The sequence below is a fragment of the Sapajus apella genome, unplaced genomic scaffold (genome assembly GCF_009761245.1).
Source record: "Sapajus apella isolate SASKATOON/1434 unplaced genomic scaffold, GSC_monkey_1.0 scaffold77, whole genome shotgun sequence".
Classification (NCBI taxonomy): domain Eukaryota; kingdom Metazoa; phylum Chordata; class Mammalia; order Primates; family Cebidae; genus Sapajus; species Sapajus apella.
The window spans coordinates 2846319-2867715 of NW_022437017.1; the positions used below are offsets into that span (position 1 = coordinate 2846319).

At 42.3% G+C, this 21397-nt stretch overlaps 1 protein-coding gene across 7 annotated transcripts in view; it reads left to right on the top strand.

Annotated features, from left to right (window-relative positions):
* Nucleotides 1-20664, top strand: part of ZNF558 (zinc finger protein 558) — a 28086-nt gene extending 7422 nt beyond the window's left edge. For 4 of the 7 annotated variants that reach the window (XM_032251915.1, XM_032251913.1, XM_032251914.1 and 1 more), the window contains exons 4-9: nt 1313-1423; nt 1934-2022; nt 2653-2779; nt 16936-17031; nt 17600-17682; nt 18183-20664. In XM_032251915.1, coding sequence (XP_032107806.1) covers nt 1313-1423; nt 1934-2022; nt 2653-2779; nt 16936-17031; nt 17600-17682; nt 18183-18965 — 1289 coding nt within the window. In that variant the 3' untranslated portion in view covers nt 18966-20664. The remainder of the gene's footprint in view (nt 1-1312; nt 1424-1933; nt 2023-2652; nt 2780-16935; nt 17032-17599; nt 17683-18182) is intronic. The other 3 variants (XM_032251916.1, XM_032251917.1, XM_032251918.1) reach the window with 3 other exon arrangements.
* The last annotated feature ends 733 nt before the right edge of the window (nt 20665-21397 follow it).

Sequence of the window (21397 nt, forward strand, 5' to 3'; positions counted from 1 at the left end):
GGGGGCGACCGAGGCAGGGCACAGGCAGGAGGGGGGCGACCGAGGCACGGCACAGGCAGGAGGGGGTGACCAAGGCAGGAGAGGGTAACTGAGGCAGAGCATGGGCAGGAGGGGGCGACTGAGGCAGGAAGGAGGAGACTAAGGTAAAGTATGGGCAGGAGGAGGGTGATTGAGGCAGGAGGAGGGTGATTGAGGCAGGAGGGGGGTGACTGAGGCAGGAGGGGGGTGACTGAGGCAAGAGGGGGTAACTAAGGCAGAGCACAGGCAGGAGAGGAGGTGACCAAGGCAGAGCACAGGCAGGAGGGGTGACCAAGGCAGAGCGCAGGCAGGAGGGGTGACCGAGGCAGAGTGCAGGCAGGAGGGTTGACTGAGGCAGGAGGGGGTGACCGAGGCAGAGCGCAGGCAGGAGGGGTGACCGAGGCAGGAGGGGGTGACTGAGGTAGAGCACAGTCAGGAGGGATGACGGAGGCAGGAGGGGTAACTGAGGCAGAGCACAGGCAGGAGGGGTGACCGAGGCAGAGAACAGGCAGGAGGGGTGACCGAGGCAGAGAACAGGCAGGAGGGGTAACTGAGGCAGCGCACAGGCAGGAGAGGAGGTGACTGAGGCAGAGCACAGGCAGGAGGGGGCGACTGAGGCAGGAGGAGATGACCGAGGCAGGAGGAGATGACCGAGGCAGGAGGGGTGACCGAGGCAGGAAGGGTGACTGAGGCCTGCATGTGATCAGAGGACATGTGGTGAGAGAAAAAATGAGTGAACATGGTGAAAGTTGAGGAGGGAGGTTGGGTTCAGAGAGAGGGGAGTTTTGGAACGTCATTCTGGGTGGTATGACAGTGCCTGGTGATGACCAAGCCTGAGGGGACCTGTGGAAACGTGTGGCTGATGGGAAGAGAAGGACAAAGGGCCCTGGAGCTGAGAAACTCCTGAGACCCTGAGGGTCTTTGATGTCATCCAGAAGCTGGGACTGGAGGTGGGAAAAGTGATGGAGGCAGGCGTCTGAGTCCCCAGGGAAGGAGGGAGTGGCTGGGAATGCATTTTTGGCCGCACTTGGATGGGAAGAATGTGCCATGAGACTGCACAAAGCCAAGGTTCTTAAAGGGGGTGGAGCAGAGTGGTTGAGCTGGGGACAGAGGAAGGCACAGTTTTCCATCAGCTGGCCTTGAATTCATTGCCTGCTCTGCAAAATAAAGGCCCAGTGTGGAAGCCAGAATTTGCATTTTAAGAAGGACGGGAAGGATGAGCTGAGGAGGGCCTGTCCCCAGCAGCCCGAGAGGGAGGAGGCTGTGGGGACTTGGAGTGTTCCATTTCTTCCAGAGCACTGTCCTGAGGGTGCTTCAGGAAGAAGGGAGGCGCGTCCTGCCTCCCCGCTGCCCTTTTGCTGTCAGAGTCACAGGATGGCGGCCCTTGTCCTGCCCGCCACCAGTGGTGAGTCGTGGGGTCTTGGCATTTCTCATAGTCCAGGACTGAAAGGCTCTGACCCTCAGCCTGGGATGGGAGGGGGCTGGGCAGAGCAGGTGAGGCAGGAGGGGAGCCCCAGGGGCCCAGAGGTCCTCCGTGTCCGATCGGGCAGCCCTTGGGATTTGGGACTTAGGTGTTTGGGTGTCTGGATGTGACCTGTGTAGTGAATGTGCTGGAGCTTTTGAATTCTCCCTTTATTTCTTTCTGTGAACCTGATAAAAACACCATGATGTCCATGGAACCTGTTTCCTCATCTGTGAAGTGGTAATAATCTCTTCCCCAAGTGCAGTCAGACCTTGAGCCCTGTTACCTTTTGTTGGGGAGACGGCTGTTTGGGTGTCTTAGGAGAGCTGTGAGTAGGTGTTTGCAGGGGGTGTAGGTAGGTGCTGTGTGGGTATAGGAGGGGGATATGGTCAGTCACAGGCAGATATGTGGGCGTTAGGCCTGAATCCCTGGCACTCATTTCTCCTCCTCCAGCTGCGTCTTCCCCATTCCCAGCCTCTCAGCAAAAAGGACACACAGAAGGCGGAGGGCTGGTTAATGAGCTCCTGACAAGCTGGCTACAGGTGAGTTGGATGCTCCTTTTCCCAAATCGTTATTTCTTTAGCCAGAAGGTTGGACTTCATACCTCCCAGCAGCCTGGAGCCTCACAGCCAAACTGGCTCCTGAGGCATCACAGGATTTCCAGGCATCTGATGGAGGGTGAGGGCTGCCCAGAAAATGTCAGTGTGTGTGGATGGTTACTGCAGGTTTAGAGCTTTCTCCAGGGTCCCTGTGTACATCACGTGCTCCTGAGAGTTTTAAGGGAAAGCCAAGTAAAGGTGTGACGATGTTCCAAGCCCAAGCAGTTTATAAAAGCCCTACGGAAATCGTTCATTCACTTGCCAAGTGTTCCTCTGATTTCTGCCATGTCCCGGGCCCATGCTCCCCTGGAGACTGAGAGAATAAGATCACAGGAGCCCCCAGTCTGAGAGAGAAAAGACAGTTGCTCTGGGGTACTGTGCATTAAACCTGAGGAGTGGCCTAAGGAGTCGAGCATTGAGGGCTGAGCCTGGAAGCCAGGGAGAGGAGCTCAGAACCCGCCCCACATCTCGTGCTCAGGTTTCCCCAGCCCTGGCTCTGTTCTCCTGGGCCCTCTTCCTGTGCAGTTGGTGAGGGTGGTCCTCGGCTAAACTGTGATGTTTGCAATGCTTTAGGGGTTGGTGACCTTCGAGGATGTGGCCGTGGAGTTCACCCAGGAGGAGTGGGCGTTGCTGGACCCTGCCCAAAGGACACTGTACAAGGATGTGATGCTGGAGAACTGCAGGAACCTGGCCTCTCTGGGTAAGCCTGACGTCATTTCTGCGTTTATTTAATGACTCTGATGGCAAGACTTGCCTTTTTTTTTTATTGTGGTAAAATTCATACAACATAAAATTCACCATTTTAACCATTCTTAGATGTCCAGTCCAGTGGTTTTTAATATATTCATGGTATTGTGCAACCATCAACACTATCTAATATTGCACTATTTTCATCACCCCTGGAAGAAACCCCATCCCCATTAAGCAGTCAATCCTCATTACTTCGCTGCTCGCTGCTGCTGGTAACCAGTCATCTGGTTTCTGTCTTTAGGGATTTACCTGTCCAGAACATATCATATAAATTGAATTATAAAATTCGTTACCGTTTGTGTCTGACTTCTTTCACGTAGCACAGTGTTTGAAAAGCTTAGCTGTGTTGTCCCAGCGTTTCGTTCCTTATGACTGAATAATATTCCATTGTATGAACATACCGCATTTTGCCAATTCGTTTTTCTGTTGATAAACATTTGAATTGTTTCCACTTTTTGACTATCATGAATAATGTACAAGTTTTTGTTTAAATGCCCACTTTCCATTTTTTTGGGTATATACTAGGAGTGGAAGGCTAGGTCACATGACATTTCTGTATTTAGATTTTTGAGGAACTGCCAGACTTCCACAGCAGCTGCACCACTTCACATTCACACCAATGCATGAGAGTTCTGGCTTCTCCACGTCTTTCCCAGCCCTTTTTCTTTTTTTTTTTTAATTGCACTTTAGGTTCTGGGGTACATGTGCAGATCATGCAGGATTGTTGCATAGGTACACACATGGCAGTGTGGTTTGCTGCCTCCATTCCCCCGTCACTTATGTCTGGCATTTCTCCCCATGTTATCCCTCCCTGGCTTTCCCACCCCGCTCCACTGTCCCTCCCTTGCCTCCCCCAACAAACCCCAGTATGTGATGCTCGCCTCCCTGTGTCCATGTGTTCTCATTGTTCAACACCCGCCTGTGAGTGAGAACATGTGGTGTTTGATTTTCTCTTCTTGTGTCATTTTGCTGAGAATGATGGTTTCCAGATTCATCCATGTCCCTACAAAGGACATGACCTCATCATTTTTTATGGCTGCATAGTATTCCATGGTGTATATGTGCTACATTTTCCTTGTCCAGTCTATCATCGATGGGCATTTGGGTTGGTTCCAAGTCTTTGCTATTATAAACAGTGCCGCAATGAACATATGTGTGCATGTGTCTTTATAATAGAATGATTTATAATCCTTTGGGTATATACCCACTAATGGGATTGCTGGGTCAAATGGAATTTCTATTTCTAGGTCCTTGAGGAAGCACCACACTGTCTTTCACAATGGTTAAACTAATTTACACTCCCACCAACAGTGTAAAAGTGTTCCTATTTCTTCACATCCTCTCCAGATTTTTTAATGATCGCCATTCTAACTGACGTGAGGTGGTATCTCAATGTGGTTTTGATTTGTATTTCTCTAACAATCAGTGATGATGAGGCTTTTTACATGTTTCTTGGCCTCATATATGTCTTCTTTTGAAAAGTGTCTGTTCATATCCTTCCCCCAGTTTTGGAAGGGTTTGTTTGTTTTCTTCTTGTAAATCTGTTTTAGTTTTTTGTAGATTCTGGATATTAGCCCTTTGTCAGATGGGTAGATTGCAAAAATTTTTTCCCATACTGTTGGTTGCCAGTTTACTCTAATGATTGTTTCTTTTGCCGTATAGAAGCTGTAGAATTTAGTTAGGTCCCATTTGTCTATTTTGGCTTTTGTTGCCAATGCTTTTGGTGTTTTAGTCGTGAAGTCCTTGCCTATGCCTATGTCCTGAATGGTTTTGCCTAGGTTTTCTTTTAGAGTTTTTATGGTGTTAGGTCTTATGTTTAAGTCTTTAATCCATCTGGAGTTAATTTTAGTGTAATGCATCAGGAAGGGGTCCAGTTTCTGCTTTCTGCACACTGCTAGCCAGTTTTCCCAACACCATTTATTAAACAAGGAATCCTTTCCTATTGCTGGTTTTTGTCAGGTTTGTCGAAGATCAGATGTTTGTAGATATGTGGCATTGTCTCCGAGGCCTCTGTTTTGTTCCATTGGTCTATATCTCTGTTTTGGTACCAGTATCATGCTGTTTTGATTACTGTAGCTTTCTAGTATAGTTTGAAATCAGGTAGTGTGATGCCTTCAGCTTTGTTCTTTTTGCTTAGGATTGTCTTGGCTATGCGGGCTCTCTTTTGGTTCCATATGAAGTTTAAGGTGGTTTTTTCCAGTTCTGTGAAGAAGGTCATTGGTGGCTTGATGGGGATAGCATTGAATCTATAAATTACTTTGGGCAGTATGGCCATTTTCACGATAGTGATTCTTCCTAACCATGAGCATGGAATGTTTCTCCATTTGTTTGTGTCCTCTCTCATTTCCTTGAGCAGTGGTTTGTAGTTCTCCTTGAAGAGGTCCTTTACATCCTTTGTTAATTGTATTCCTAGGTATTTTATTCTCTTTGTAGCAATTGTGAATGAGAGTATGCTCATGATTTGCTCTCTGTTTGTCTGTTATTGGTGTATAGAAATGCTTGTGATTTCTGCACATTGATTTTGTATCCTGAGACTTTGCTGAAGTTGCTTATCAGTTTAAGGAGATTTTGGGCTGAGATGATAGGGTCTTTTAAATATGCAATCATGTTGTCTGCAAGTAGAGACAATTTGACTTCCTCTTTTCCTAATTGAATACCCTTTTTTTTTTCTTGCCTAATTGCTCTAGCTAGAACTTCCAATACTATATTGAATAGGAGTGGTGACAGAGGGCATCCTTGTCTAGTGCCAGATTTCAAAGGGAATGCTTCCAGTTTTTGCCCATTCACTATGATATTGTCTGTAGGTTCATCATAGTTTTTATTATTTTGAGATATATTCCTTCCATACCTAGTTTATTGAGAGTTTTTAGCATAAAGGGCTGTTGAATTTTGTCGAAGGTCTTCTCTGCATCTATTGAGATAATCATGGTTTTTGTCTTTGGTTCTATTAGTGTGGTGGATTACTTTTATAGACTTGCGTATGTTGAACCAGCCTTGCATCCCCGGAATGAAGCCTACTTGATCGTGATGGATAAGCTTTTTGATGTGCTGTTGCAGTCGGTTTGCCAGTATTTTATTGAAGATTTTTGCATCTGTGTTCATCATGGATATTGGCCTGAAGTTTTCTTTTTTTGTTGAGTCTCTGTGGGTTTTAGTATCAGGATGATGTTGGTCTCATAAAATTATTTGGGAAGGATTCCCTCTTTTTGGATTGTTTGGAATAGTTTCAGAAGGAATGGTACCAGCTCCTCTTTGTATGTCTGGTAGAATTCAGCTATGAACCCGTCTGGACCTGGACTTTTTTTGCTTGGTAGGCTATTAATTGCTGCCTCAACTTCAGCCCTTATTAGTCTGTTCAAGGTTTCAGCTTCTTCCTGGTTTAGGCTTCGGAGGGTGCAAGTGTCCAGGAATTTATTCATTTCTTGCAGGCTTACTGGTTTATGTGCATAGAGTTATTTGTAGTAATCTCTGATTATAGTTTGTATTTCTGTGGAGTCAGTGGTGATATCCCCTTTATTGTTTTTTATTGCATCTATTTGATTCTTCTCCCTTTTTTGTTAATCTGGCTAGTGGTCTATTTTGTTGATCTTTTCAAAAAAAATCAGCTCCTGGATTTATTGATTTTTTTGGAAGGATTTTTTGTGTCTCTGTCTCCTTCAGTTCCACTCTGAGCTTAGTTATTTCTTGTCTTCTGCCAGGTTTTGAGTTTTTTTGACCTTGTTCCTCTAGCTCTTTCAATTTTGACAATAGGGTGTCAATTTTAGATCTTCCCTCACTTCTCTGGTGGGCATTTATTGCTATAAATTTCCCTCTAGACACTGCTTTAAATGTGTCCTAGAGATTCTGGTATGTTATGTCTTCATTCTCATTGGTTTCTAAGAGCATGTTTATTTCTGCCTTCATTTCATTGTTTATCCAGTCAACATTCAGGAGCCAGTTGTTCAGTTTCCATGAAGTGGTACAGTTCTGAGTTAGTTTTTTAATTCTGAGTTCTAATTTGATTGCACTGTGGTCTGAGAGACTGCTGTGATTTCTGTTCTTTTGTATTTGCTGAGGAGTGATTTACTTCCAATTATGTGATCAATTTTAGAGTAGGTGCCATGTGGTACTGAGAAAAATATATATTCTGTGGGTTTGGGGTGGAGATTTCTGTAGAAGTCTGTTAGGTCCACTCGGTCCAGATCTGAGTTCAAGTCCTGGATATCCTTGTTAATTTTCTGTTTTGTTGATCTGTCTAATATTGACAGTGGAGTGTTAAAGTCTCCCACTATTATTGTGTGGGAGTCTTAAGTCTCTTTGTAGGTCGTTAAGGACTTGCTTTATGTACCTGGGTGCTCCTGTATTGGGTGCATATATATTTAGGATCATTAGTTCTTCTTAATACATTGATCCTTTTACCATTATGTAATGCCCTTCTTTGTCTCTTCTGATCTTTGTTGGTTTAAAATCCATTTTATCAGAGATTAGGATTGCAACTCCTGCTTTTTTTTTTGCTCTCCATTTGCTTGATAAATCTTCCTCCATCCCTTTATTTTTAGCCTATGTGTATCCTTGCACATGAGATGTGTTTCCTGAATACAGCACATCAGTGGGTTTTGACTTTTTATCCAATTGGCCAGTCTGTCTCTTTTGATTGGGGCAGTTAGTCCATTTACATTTAAGGTTAATATTGTTATGTGTGAATTTGATCCTGCCATTTTGATGCCAGCTGGATGTTTTGCCTGTTAGTTGACACATTTTCTTCATTGTGTCGATGGTCTTTACCATTTGGTACATTTTTGGAGTGGCTGGTACTTGTTCGTTTCCTTGTTTAGTGCTTCTTTCAGGAGCTCTTGTAAGGCAGGCCTGGTGGTGACGAAATCTCTCAGCAATTGCTTGTCCATAAAGGGTTTTCTTTCTCTTTCGCTTATGAAGCTTAGTTTTTGGCTGGATATGAAATTCTGGGTTGAAAGTTCTTTTCTTTAAGGATGTTGAATATTGACCCCTACTCTATTCTGGCTTGTAGGGTTTCTGCGGAGTGATCCGCTGTGAGTCTGATGGGCTTCCCTTTGTGGATAACTCGACCTTTCTCTCTTGCCGCCCTTAGCATTTTTTTCCTTCATTTCAACCCTAGTGAATCTGACGACTATGTACCTCGGGGTTGCTCTTCTTTTTTTTTTTTTTTTTTTTTTTTTTTTGAGATGGAGTTTTGGTTGTTACTCAGACTGGAGTGTAATGGCGCAATCTCGACTCACCGCAACTTCCGCCTCCTGGGTTCAAGCAATTCTCCTGCCTCGGCCTCCCAGGTAGCTGGGACTACAGGTATGCGCCACCATGCCCAGCTAATTTTTTTTTTTTTTTTGTATTTTTATTAGAGACGGGGTTTCACCATATTGACCAGTATGGTCTTGATCTCTTGACCTCGTGATCCACCCACCTCAGCCTCCCAAAGTGCTGGGATTATAAGCATGAGCCACTGCGCCTGGCCAAGGGGTTGCTCTTCTTGAGGAATATCTTTGCAGTGTTCTCTGTATTTCCTGGACTTGAATGTTGGCCTGCCTTGCTAGTTTGAGGAAGTTCTCCTGGATAATATCCTGAAGAGTGTTTTTCAGCTTGAATTCATACTCTCCGTCAGGTACATGCAGGTACACCTATCAAACATAGATAGGTCTTTTCACATAATCCCATATTTCTTGGAGGCTTTGTTCATTTCTTTTCACTCTTTTTTCTTTATTCTTGCCTTCTCATTTTATTTTATTGAGTTGATCTTCAATCTCTGATATCCTTTCTTCTGCTTGGTCGATTCAGCTATTGAAACTTGTGTATGCTTCGCAAAGTTGTCGTACTGTGTTTTTCAGCTCCATCAAGTCGTTCATATTCTTCTCTAGGTTGTTTCTGCTACTTAGAATCTCATCTAACCTTTTTTTTCTAGGTTCTTAGTTTCTTTACACTGGGTTAGCACATGTTCTTTTAGCTCTGAGAAGTTTGTTATTACCCACCTTCTGAAGCCTGTTTCTGTCAATTCATCAGATTCATTCTCCATCCGTCTTTGATCCCTAGCTGCTGAGGAGTTGTGATCCCTTGGAGGAGGAGAGGTGTTCTGGTTTTTGGTGTTTTCCTCCTTTTTGCACTGGTTTCCTCCCATCTTAGTGGCTTTATCTACCTGTGGTCTTAGTAGTTGGTGACTTTCAGATGGGGTCTCTGAGTGGATGTCCTTTTTGTTGATGTTGAAGCTATTTCTTTCTTCCTCTTAGTTTTCCTTCTAACAGGCCCTTCTGTTGCAAGACCTCTGGAGGTCCACTCCAGACCCCGCTCACCTGGGGATCACCTGCGGGGGCTGCAGAACACCAAGAGTTGCCACCAGTTCTTCCTTTGCTATCTTTGTCCCAGAAGGGTACCTGCCAGATGTCAGCCTGAGCTCTCCTTTATGAGGTGTCTCTTTGGGTATACGGGGGTTGGAGAGTTGCTTGAGGAGACGGTCTGTCCCTTATAGGAGCTCAAGTGCTGTGCTAGGAGCTCTGTTGTTCCATGCAGAGCTGCTGGGCAGGTACCTTTAAGTCTGCCGCAGCTGAACTCATAAGCGCCTCTTTTCCCAGGTGCTCTGTCCTAGAAAGGTCGGCTTTATTTATAAGTTCCTGTGGTGCTGCTGCATTTTTTCAGAGATACCCCGCGCCACACAAAATAATCTAGTCACAGTCTGCCAGCAGAGGTGTTGCTGAGCTGCCACAGGCTCTGCCCAGCTGCTGTGTGAACTGTCTTGGTAGTGACGGACTGCATCGGTAGTGGGGGGACACCCTTCCCCCCACTGAGTTGGACTGTCCTGGGTCCAGCTGTGCTTGCTGAGAAACTCTCAATCCAGAGCATTTCATATTACTTGTTTTGTGGGGGTGATACCCACCTAGCCAGATCACCTGGCTCCCTGTCTCAGCCCCCTCCCTTTCCGTTGAATGGGCGGCTCTGTCTCCTAGGCGTTCCAGGCGCCAGTTGAAACGGCCACCCAGACTTGTGTGAGTTTCTGTGTGCCGACCCGGCACCGGCTGAAACCACTGTACTTCAGCCCGGGAATCTCCTGGTCTATGGGCAGTGAAAACTTGTTTGGAAATATGGTGAGCACTCAGCCTCTGTGCTATTCTTGCTGGGAACTGCACTCCGGAGCTGTTCCTGTTTGGCCATGTTGGATCCTCCCCCAGCTTGTCTTTTTGACTGTAGTCATACCAGTAGGTTTGAAGTGCTGTCTCGTTGTTGTTTTGATTTGTGTTTTTCTAATGACAAATGACATGGAGCATCTTTTCATGTACTTCTTGGCAATTTTTCTTTGGAAAAATATCTATTCAGGTCCTTTGCCTGTTTGTTGTTGTTGTTGTTGTTTGTTTTTTGTTTTGACAGAGTCTCCTTCTGTCATCTAGGCTGGAGTGCAATGGCACAATCTTGGCTCACTGCAACTTCCGCCTCCCAGATTCAAGCAGTTCCCATGCCTCAGCCTCCCAAGTAGCTGGAATTACAGGCATGCACCACCATGCCTGGCTAACTTTATATATATATATATATATATATATATATATATATATATATATATATATATTTTTATAGAGACAGGGTTTTACTGTGTTGGCCAGGCTGGTCTCAAACTCCTGACCTCAAGTGATCTGCCTGCCTCAGCCGCCCAAAGTGCTGGGATTACAAGTGTGAGCCGTGACTCCCAGCCTTCTGCCCATGTTTTATTTGGGTTGTTATTTTTCGTTGTTGGATTGTGAAAGCTTATTTTATGTTCTGGATACCAAATCCTTATTCAAAATACAACACATAAATAATTTCTCTATTTTGTGGGTATCTCGTCATTTTCTTGATGGGGTGCTTGGATGTACAAAAGTTACCATTTTAACCAGGCACAGTGGCTCATAGCTGTAATTCCAACACTTTGGGAGGCCAAGATGGGCAGATTACCTGAGGTCAGGAGTTCAAGTCCAACTTGACCAACTTGATGAAGCCCCATCTCTATTAAAAATGCAAAAGTTAGCCAGGCACAGTGGTAGGTGCCTGTAATCTCCGATACATGCAAGGTTGAGGCAGGAGAATCGCTTGAACCTGGGAGGCGGAGGTTGCAATGAACTGAGATCCACTGTATTCCAGCCTGAGAAACAGAGCGAGACTCCATCTCAAAAAACCAAAAAAGGTTTAATTGTGAAGAAGTCTGTTGTATGTAGTTTTTCTTTCTTGCTTGTGTTTTTGGTGTGATACCTAAGAAACTACTGCCCCTATGTTTTCTTCCAAGAATTTTCTAGTTTTAACTCTTCCAGTTAGCTGTTTCATCTACCTTGAGTGAATTTTGCATATGGTGTGGAGAAAGGGTCAACTTTATTCTTTTGCATTTGTACATCCAGTTATCTCACCACCTTTATAGAAGATATGGTTCTTTCCCTGTCAAATGAGCTTTGCACCCTTATTGGAAAGTATGTGGCCATACACACTGGAGTTTATTTATGTACTCTCAATTCTATACTGTTGGTCTATATATCTTGAACTCCTGACCTCAAGTGATCCGGCTGCCTTGGCCTCCCAAAGTGCTGGGATCACAGGTGTGAGCCACCATTCCTGGCTCCATTGGTCTGTATATCTATCCTTGGGTCAGTACCACCCTGTCTTGTTGACCGTTATGTTGTAGTAAGTTTTGATAATTGTAAGTGTAAATCTTCCTACTTTGTTCTTCTTTTTCAGCACTTGTCTGTTCAAGATCCCTTGTAGTGTCACAAATTTTCAGATCAGTTTATGCGTTTCTGAAAGAAAAGAAAACTATTGGAATTTTGATAATGATTCTTTTACCTCTGTAGATCATTTTGGGTAGTATTGTCACCTTAACAATATTAAGGTTTCAGATACATAACCTTCTGTTACTCATTTTTAATCTCATTCTGTTATGATTAGGGAAGATACTTTATATGAATTCATTGCTTTTAAATTTAGTGAGACTTTCTTTATAGCCTAACATATGATCTGACCCAGAGAATGTTCCATGTACATTTGAGATGAATATGCGTTCTCTTCTTGGGTGGTATGTTCTTTCTATATCTGTTAGGTCTGGTTAGTTTACAGTATTGTTTAAGCCCTCTGTTTCCTTTTTGGTCTTCTAATATGTTGTTCTATCCATTATTGAAAGTGGAGTATTGAAGTCTCAAACTCTTATTATAAAACTCTCTATATCTTTCTTCAATTATGGCAGTTTTTACTTGATCTGTTTTGGTGTTCTTATTAGGCACCTGTATGTTTATAACTGTTATATTTTCTCCATGAATTAATGCTTTATAAATCTATAATGTCTTTCTCTGTGTTTTATAACAATTTTTCTCGTATGAAATATCTTTTTACATTTGTTCATTATCAACCATATTTGTGTCTTTGAATGAAAAGCAAGTCTCATATAGATAGTATGTACAGATTCTCTACAACTTTGATGGGGTTATGTTCCAATAAAGCCATTGTAAGTTTAAAATGCCATAAGAAAAAATTCAAATCAATGAAAAAAGAAAAAAAAAGTCAAAAATGCATTTAATTCACCTAACCTACTGAACATAATAGCTTAGCCCAGCCTAAACATGCCCAGAACACTTACATTAGCCTACAGTTGGACAAAGTCATCTAACATAACAGTATATTTTATAATAAAGTGTTGAATATCTCAACAGTTATAAATTATATATTGAATATTGTACTGAAAGTGAAAAACAGAATGGTTATAGGGCACTTGAAGTGTAGTTTCTACTGAAAGCATATGACCTTTGCACCATAGAAAAATTAAAAACCCATACCATTGTAAACTGGGGACCATCTGTAATTGGGTTATTTTTTAAATCCATTCTGCCAAAATCCACCTTTTAATGTGTAATTACTGACAAGGAAGGAGATACTTCTGCCTATTTACTGTTTGCTAAATACCTATTTGCTTTTTTCTATGCCTCATATCATTTTTGTTCCTCAGTTGTTTCATTGTTGTTTCCTTTAGTGTTGGATATTTTCTAGTGTACCATTTTGATTCCCTTCTCATTTCTTTGTATTCTTTTTAGTTGTTTTCTTAGTGGTTGGCCTGGGAATTCTAATAAGCATTTTAATTTATAACAATCTAGTTTAATAGCAACTTAGTTTCAATAATATATAAAAACTGTTTCATTATAGATGTTTAGTAATTTTGTCACAAAGTACATCTGTATGCATTGTGTGCCCATTAATGTACATGTATAATCATTTATGGTTTTGTCTTTAAACTATGTAGTAATAAAAGAGAAGTTACAAACCAAAAACACAGTGTCAGTGACTTTGATATTTACCTCTGTATTTACCTTTACCACTGTTCTTTACTTCTTTCTATGGATTCAAGTTACTGTCCATTATCTTTTCATTTTGTCGTGAGGTCACCCTTTATCATTTTTTGTAGGGTAGATGTAATAGTGACAAACACTCAGTCTTTGTTTATGGGAAGGTCTTCATTTCTTTATTTTTGAAGGGGAGTCTTGCCAGATGCAGAATTCTTGGTTGCCATTTTTTCTCAGCACTTTGAATATACCACCCCAGTCCTTGGTGGTCTCCATTGTTTCTGATGAGAAACTGTCTGTTAATCTTACCAAGGATCCTGTGTACATGATAAGTCACCTCCGTCTTGCTGTTTTTAGGATGCTGCCTTTGTCATTCAACAGTCTGATTAATATGTGTTTGACGCCGGTTGCAATGGCTCCCACCTATTAGCCCAACACTTTGGGAGGCTGAAACAAGAGGATCCCTTGAGACCAGGAGTATGAGACCAGCCTGGGAAACTTAGAGAGACCCTGTCTCTACAAAAAAAATTAAAAATTAGCCAGATGTGGTGGTACACACCTGTGGTCCCAGCTTCTTGGGAGGCTGAGGTGGACGGACTGCTTGAACCCAGGAGATCAAGGCTGCAGTGAGTCATGATCATGCCACTGCACTCAGCCTGGTTGACAGAGTAAGAAGACCCTGTCTCAAAGTGTGTGTGTGTGTGTGTGTGTGTGTGTGTGTGTGTGTGTGTGTGTTTCAGTATGAATCTATTTTTTCAAGTTTATTCTACTTGAGTTTGCTGAGCTTCTTGGATTTGTACATTTGTGCCTTTCTTCAAATTTTGAGAGGTTTTTAGCCATTATTTCTTCCACATTCTTACCCCTTTCTTTACATCTCTCTCTTCTCTGCATCATATATATGTTGATATGTGTGATAATATCCCACAGGTCTCAGGCTCTGTTCATCTTTTTAAAAATTTTCTCACTGTCTCTCTTTCTCTCTCGTTGATAAAGGTTCTCACTTACTCTGTCACCCAAGTTTGAGTGCAGCAGACTGATCACGGCTTACCACAGCCTTGACCTCTTGGGCTCAAGTGATCCTCCCACATCAGCCTCCCAAACAGGAAGGCAAGGCTACAAACATGCATCACCATGCCCAGCTAACTGTTTAATTTTTTTTTGTAGAGTCAGGGTCTCACTATGCTGCCCAGGCTGGTCTTGAACTCCCAGACACAAGCAAGCCTCCTGCCTCGTCCCCAAAATGTGCTGGTATTATAGGCATGAGCCACCACACCTGGTCTCTCTCTTTTTTCTGCTCCTCAGACTGGATAATATCAATTGTCCTATCTTCATGGACACCAATTTTGTCTTCTGCCTGCTCAAATCTGTGCTGAATGTTCCATTTCAGATACTGTACTTTTCAACTCAGATTTTTATTTGCCTTCCTGAAGTTTCTATCTCTTTACATTTTCCATTTTGGTGGGGTTTTTTTGATATGCCAGTCATACCCGTTTTGCTGTTTCTCATTTGATGAGAATTTGTACTCATGGTTTCCTTTAGTTCTTTTTTTTTTTTTGAGACGTAGTTTCATTCTTTTCGCCCAGGCTGGAGTGCAGTGGCGTGATCCCAGCCCATTATAACCTCCACTTCCCAGGTTCAAGTGATTTTCCTGCCTCAGCCTCCCGAGTAGCTGGGATTACAGGCATATACCACCACCCCCAGCTAATTTTGTGTATTTAGTAGAGACAGGGTTTCTCCATGTTGGTCAGGCTAGTCTTGAACTCCTGACCTCAGGTGATCCACCTGCCTCAGCCTCTCAGAGTGCTGGGATTACAGGCATGAGCCACCATGCCTGGCCTCATTTAGTTCTTTATACATATGTCGTGTACATCTTTTAGCAGGTTTAAAATAGTTGATTTATTTTACTTAGTTAAGTCCAGTGTTTGAACTTCTGAAGGGACAGTTTCTACCAGCTTCATTCTTCTTGTAATGGGCCCAACATTTGTTTCCTTGCCTGCCTCATAATTATTTTGTTGAAACTAGGCATTTGGAATACCATAAAGTAACAATTTGGGAATCAGACTTTTCCCCATCTCCAGTTTGTTTCGCTTCTTGTAGTTAGTATTGTACCTGTAGAATGTACAACAGTTCTTTTTTTTTTTTTTTGAGATGGAGTCCTGCTCTGTCACCCAGGCTGGAGTGCAGTAGTGCGATCTTGGCTTACTGCAACCTCCACCTCCCAGGTTCAAGCAATTCTTCTGCCTCAGCCTCCGGAGTAGCTGGGGTTACAGGTGCACACCACCACACCTGGCTAATTTTTGTATTTTTAGTAGAGACAGGGTTTCACCATGTTGGCCAGGATAGTCTGAATCTCTTGACCTCATGATCCACCCACCTCAGCCTCCCAAAGTGCTAGGAGTACAAGTGTGAGCCACTATGCCCAGCCACATACAACAGTTCTAAAGTTAGTTCTGAAATAGAACTACTGTATATTCTAAAGTTCAAGAATATTGTATATTATAAACTACTGTTAGAATATACAATAGTTCTATTTCAGAACTAACTTTGTAATGTCTGTATTTGTCACGTGTGGCCACTGAAGTCTCTTCTAATAGCTTAATGGTCATATAGTGATTTGAAGGCCTGGAACAAAAAAGGGAAAAAAACTTCCAGTCTCTTTACATGGGCTCTACGTGTACAAAGGGACATGCCTTTAATACTTAGGTAGGCAGTTAACTCTGCCTTGCCCTTCATTTCTGGCTTGTGCAGAGCCTGAAGGTCAGCAAAAGGTAAGGGTTTAGTGAATATGCTCCCAGCCCTGGGTATGTGCTTGGAATTATAGGTTCCTGAGAATTTGAGGAAGACTTTTCAAAGTCCCACTCCCCAAACATCTTTTTCCCCATTTTTCCTTCCAGGCTTTTTGTTTAGTCTTTGGTTTGCTTCTACTATTTTCTCTTGCCTCAGGCAGTACTGACTAATACATTTGCCTTTATACATGTCAGCCACGGGTGTTCAGGGTAACCAGCTAAGTCCTCGAATTATTAGATAAATCAAGGCAAGCCTTTGAGCCAGTCCTTCAGGGAACCACCAGACAGGTCAGAAAAAGCAACCACAGAGTAAGTTCTGTTCTGCTGCCTCCAAGTACTAGGAATACAGGCTGTCGTCTTCAAGGTTGTAGACAAAGCAGGGGAAAGAGGATGGGACTGGAGTCCATTTAAAGTATCATAAATCGCTCTCACCCAAATTCAGCTGGGTTTTCTGATAAAGCATTCTCCTGATTGCTATGGACTTTCGATAAATTTCCAGAGTTCCAATAAAGTGGACCCTGACAGCTTTTGCCAGTTTATTCACTGTTTTTGTGACAGAGGAACTTTTGGAATTCCGTACTCCACCACTGTCACTGTCATCCCTATCCCAAATCTCTCTTAAGCACCTCCGTGTTCTTAGGTCTGTGCTGGGGCTTGAGAGTACAGTGATGAATGAGACAGATGTGGTCCCACCCGCATGGGCTGTCTCTCATTCCTGCCTTATGAGCTGAAGATCTCTTTCTTGCCCTGACTTTATATTCTTCATGGTTGAAAGTTTTGGGGCCACTGAAGTGTACATTTGAACTTAGGTGTAGGCTTCTAGGGCTATTTATGCCCTATTACCTTGAATATTGAGTTGAATATGTTTGCATTTTTGTTCCCTGTGAGAGTTACCATGTGCATTAGAATTAAGACATCATTTATTTCACTGCTCCTAAAGTCACACTTTTCCATCTTCAGAAATGTTGGTTTTGTTTCATGGAGTTGGTTGTCCCCAGCACAGTTCCCTGTATCATGTGTATTTTTTCCATAAATAGGTTGTCATGTTAATAAACCCAGACTGATATCCCAGTTGGAACAAGACAAGAAGGTAATGACAGAGGAAAGAGGAATTCTACCAAACACCTGTCCAGGTGAGCACCAGGTGGATGTGAGCCCTTGTGAGGAATAGCTCTGGCCAGTGGCTTGGTGGTTGGCAGTATTACATTAGTTAATGTCAATCAGGGAACTTTGTAAAATGCCCTTTTCCTGACAAAGATGCACGAGAACATTTGGTATGAGCGCCCTCGTGTACTTTCTTTTCTGACTCTCTCTTCGTCATCTCATACTTCGCTTCAGGCTCAGGGAAGAAACAAAGATGCAACTCTTTTTAAAATTTCAGTCAAGTTCCTTCCAACTTTGCATTCCTGATCGCTCCTCTTTTTACCAGTCTGTGACCAGTCTCAATTTGTCTGGAATCTTTGTTTAAAATGAATACTTAAACTTTTCATAACCAAATCCTCTTTGTTGCAAACATCCTCAAACACCCTGATCCCTTAGAGTCTGCCCTTACACATGAGAAAGGGCAGACTCTAAGGGATCAGGGTGTTTGAGGATGTTTGCAACAAAGAAGACTTTGAAAAGTCTTCCTCATATTCTCAGGAACCTATAATTTCCATTTCTTTCCTCCATCAACCTAAATTTCTTTTCCATTTGTTTCAGATTTGGAGACTCTACTTAAAGCCAAATGGTTAACTCCTAAGAAGCATGTTTTCAAAAAAGAACAGTCTAAACGTGTAAAAACAGTAAGACTAACATGGGTGATTTCTTGTTTTCTACAGCAGGAGAATGCCCTAAGTTTAGAAAGGGTGCAAAATAACCAGGAGAGGCATTAAAGGAAAGTGTCATTTATAATTGAGAATGCCATGTCCCTGGAGAGACACTGTGAAAATTGTGAATTTTTAGAGAAATATGAGTTAGCTCCAAACTTACTTCTTTACTGAGAGTTCCCACAAGTAAATATTTCCTGTCTGCCTGTGGCTCAATATTGACTGCTGGAAATGAAACTTCATCCAGAAGTTATCAGAAAATGTTTTGTGAATCTGATAAGGGCTTGTGACAAAGCATCTATCTTTTTTAACTTTCTTAGAGCTGAAACTGGGCAGAAACCATATACAACCACTTAAAGTGCCAAAATACCAATTATAATAATGTAATAGAATTCCTGGGAGATAAAATTCCTATGAGAACATTAAGTATTTCCTATATTATAAATGATAGTTATCATTCGTCTCTTAATCCTCAGGAAAGAAGTCATCGTGGAGTGAAGCTCAATGAATGCAATCAGTGTTTTAAAGTCTTCAGCACAAAATCTAACCTAACTCAGCACAAGAGAATACATACTGGAGAAAAACCCTATGACTGTAATCAATGTGGAAAGTCCTTCAGCAGTAGATCTTACCTAACTATTCATAAGAGAATCCATAATGGGGAGAAGCCCTATGAATGCAATCACTGTGGGAAAGCATTTAGTGATCCCTCATCCCTTAGACTGCATGTGAGAATTCACACCGGAGAAAAACCCTACGAATGTAACCAGTGTTTTCACGTCTTCCGCACTAGTTGTAACCTTAAAAGCCACAAGAGAATTCACACAGGGGAGAACCACCATGAATGTAATCAGTGTGGAAAAGCTTTCAGCACAAGGTCCTCCCTCACTGGGCACAATAGCATTCATACAGGAGAGAAACCTTATGAATGTCATGATTGTGGAAAAACCTTCAGGAAGAGCTCCTATCTGACACAGCACGTAAGAACCCACACTGGAGAAAAGCCCTATGAATGTAATGAGTGTGGGAAATCCTTCAGCAGTAGCTTTTCTCTTACTGTGCACAAGAGGATACATACTGGTGAGAAACCCTATGAGTGCAATGACTGTGGAAAAGCCTTTAATAATCTCTCAGCTGTGAAGAAGCACTTAAGAACTCACACTGGAGAAAAACCCTATGAATGTAATCATTGTGGGAAATCCTTCACTAGTAACTCATACCTTTCTGTGCACAAGAGAATACATAATAGGTGGATATGAATTACTGCAGGAACTTCTGGAGGAAAGCACTCATTGATCTTTCATCCTTAAGATATTTTGAGAGAGCTCACACTGGATGTATGTTATTTGTTACAGCGTAACAAATGATCCCCCAAAACTTTGTGGCTTCGAACACCAAACATTTATTATCTCACAGTTTGCACAGGTCAGGAATTCAAGAACAGCTTATCTCTGTAGTTACACTGCGGGATCTTTCATGCACTTACTTGCAGTCAAGATGTCAGCCAAAGCTATGGTCATCTAACATCTTTACTGATGACCAGTCCACTGATGACTCATTCACATGCCTAGAAAGTTGGTGTTGGTTGTTGTCAGGGGACCTTCAGTCATTAACATGTAAGCCTCTCCACGTAGGCGTCTTTACAAGACTGAGTTCTTTATGATTTGGCAGTAAGTTCTCCCCAAGGTTAGTGATCCAAGAGAGGACCAGTACAGAGGCCAAAATGGCTTTTATGACCTATCCTCGGGAGGACTGTTAAGCTCTCACTGATTTCCTATTGTATCAGTCTCACAACACACCAATCTTGATACGATGTGGGAGACTACAGAAGGTATGAATACCAGGAAACAGATCACTCAGAAACATCTGGGAAACTTCCCATGGAATTAATGAAGAAAAGCCCTTAGCAGATCACCCTTTTAATCTAATCAATATGAAATAGCATTCAGTGACTCCCATTAATTCACTCTGAAGAGAGAAACCTTTTGAGTACAGCCTGTGTGGTAAAGCTCTCAGCTCGAACTCTCGCCCTCATGGGCCCAGAAGATGATGTACTGAGAGAATCCTGAAGAATGGAACAGCTATAGGAAAGCCTTCCGTGATATCACCAGGGATTCATGTGACAGCTCACACTAAGGGAGAAAGTCTGCAAATGTGTCATCAGAATGCAGAAGCCTTCAGGGACAGTCATCCTGTAAGACACATTGGAAATCACACGTGGAACAACATTCAAATGTGGAATACCCTACAGCAAAAGTGTTCGCATTACTGAGCAAAATGCAGCGTGGTCTTCTTCAGTGACCATGGGAAAACCTTGAATGTTCTCTCAGTTTTTAAGGGACTTGAGAATTAATTCTGGAGAGAATGCCCCATTGAACATCAACATTGGAGAGCTTTCCGTTTTCCCACATTTGTTAGGAAACTTGTGAGTGTTCACACTGTAGAGAAACTTGCAAATATGAAGAATAAGAGAAAGCCTTCAATGATGCCTCTGTGTTAGGGAAAATACGGAACTTCTCTCTGGGTGCAAAACCTATGAGTATATTAATATTGGAAATATTTTCAGTGATTCTTCTCTTTCTTGTATGTGAGGGAACTTATATGGAGAAACCCCTAGGAATGTAATCAGTGTTAGGATGCCTCATCCTCAAGTCTCCACTGAGTGGCCACAGTTTTTACTGGGAACAAAAAGTGTAATAACTGTTTTGAGTTATTTTCTCTCTACCGTAGTACGGCAAACACTGTTGGCTTCTTTCTCAGTGTCAATTCTCTTCTGTGTATTTGCTTAAAGAAAGTAACATGTTCAAGTTTATCAGTGTCTCTATAGATTGGACCGTTAGCTCATTAACTTTTTAGTCTTCCCCCCCCCCCAGGGAAAATTAATTGGAAGTCTTTCTTTTAATATAAACATTTGTGTATAGCTGTTCCCTAAAATAAACATTAACTTATATTTCATAATTATAATGTAACATATTTATTATCATTTGCTTATTAAAGACATCAACACCTTGCATATTCAAAAAGTTATTTCCAAATACCTTCTAAGTGATTTGGTTTATCATAATGGAAAATAGTATTTGTAATAACACATTTTTCTAATGGCATTTTTGTCAGAGTACATGAGCTTTATAATACTGATTATTTACTCTCTATCCTGGTATGGCAAATACTGTTGGCTTCTTTCTCAGTGTCCAGTCTCTTCTGTTTATTTGCCTCAAGAAAGAAACATGTTGTTCAAGTTGTCTGTGAACAGTATCGAAAGTTCTCAATCTTACAGTTTTTTTCCTGAAGCCCAGGCAGGTTCTTTTTTCCCACTCCCCTGGCAATGAGAAGTAAGTAGAAGTCACTGTGGGGAACATTGTCTGGCTTGTTCTCCTCACTTAGTTTCCATTCATCTCACCCATTCTGTCTCTTGGAAAGTGGCCTCAAGGTCTAGAGTTTGAAGAGCTGCTTTTTTGACCATGATGCAGAAACCAACGTGCAGCCAATAATGATAATGCTCTGGGCCCTCCAAGAGCCTCCGAATGGCTGCGTCTGCTCTGGACTCTACCCTTCTTACATAACTAAAAGAAACCCCTAACTGATTGAAGCCAACATGATCTGTTGTTTGTTTTTGAGGTGGTGGTCTGCTGAATTCCAGCAGAATGCAGAATCTAACTGGTAAACCTATAAATTGGTCAAATGTTATCCA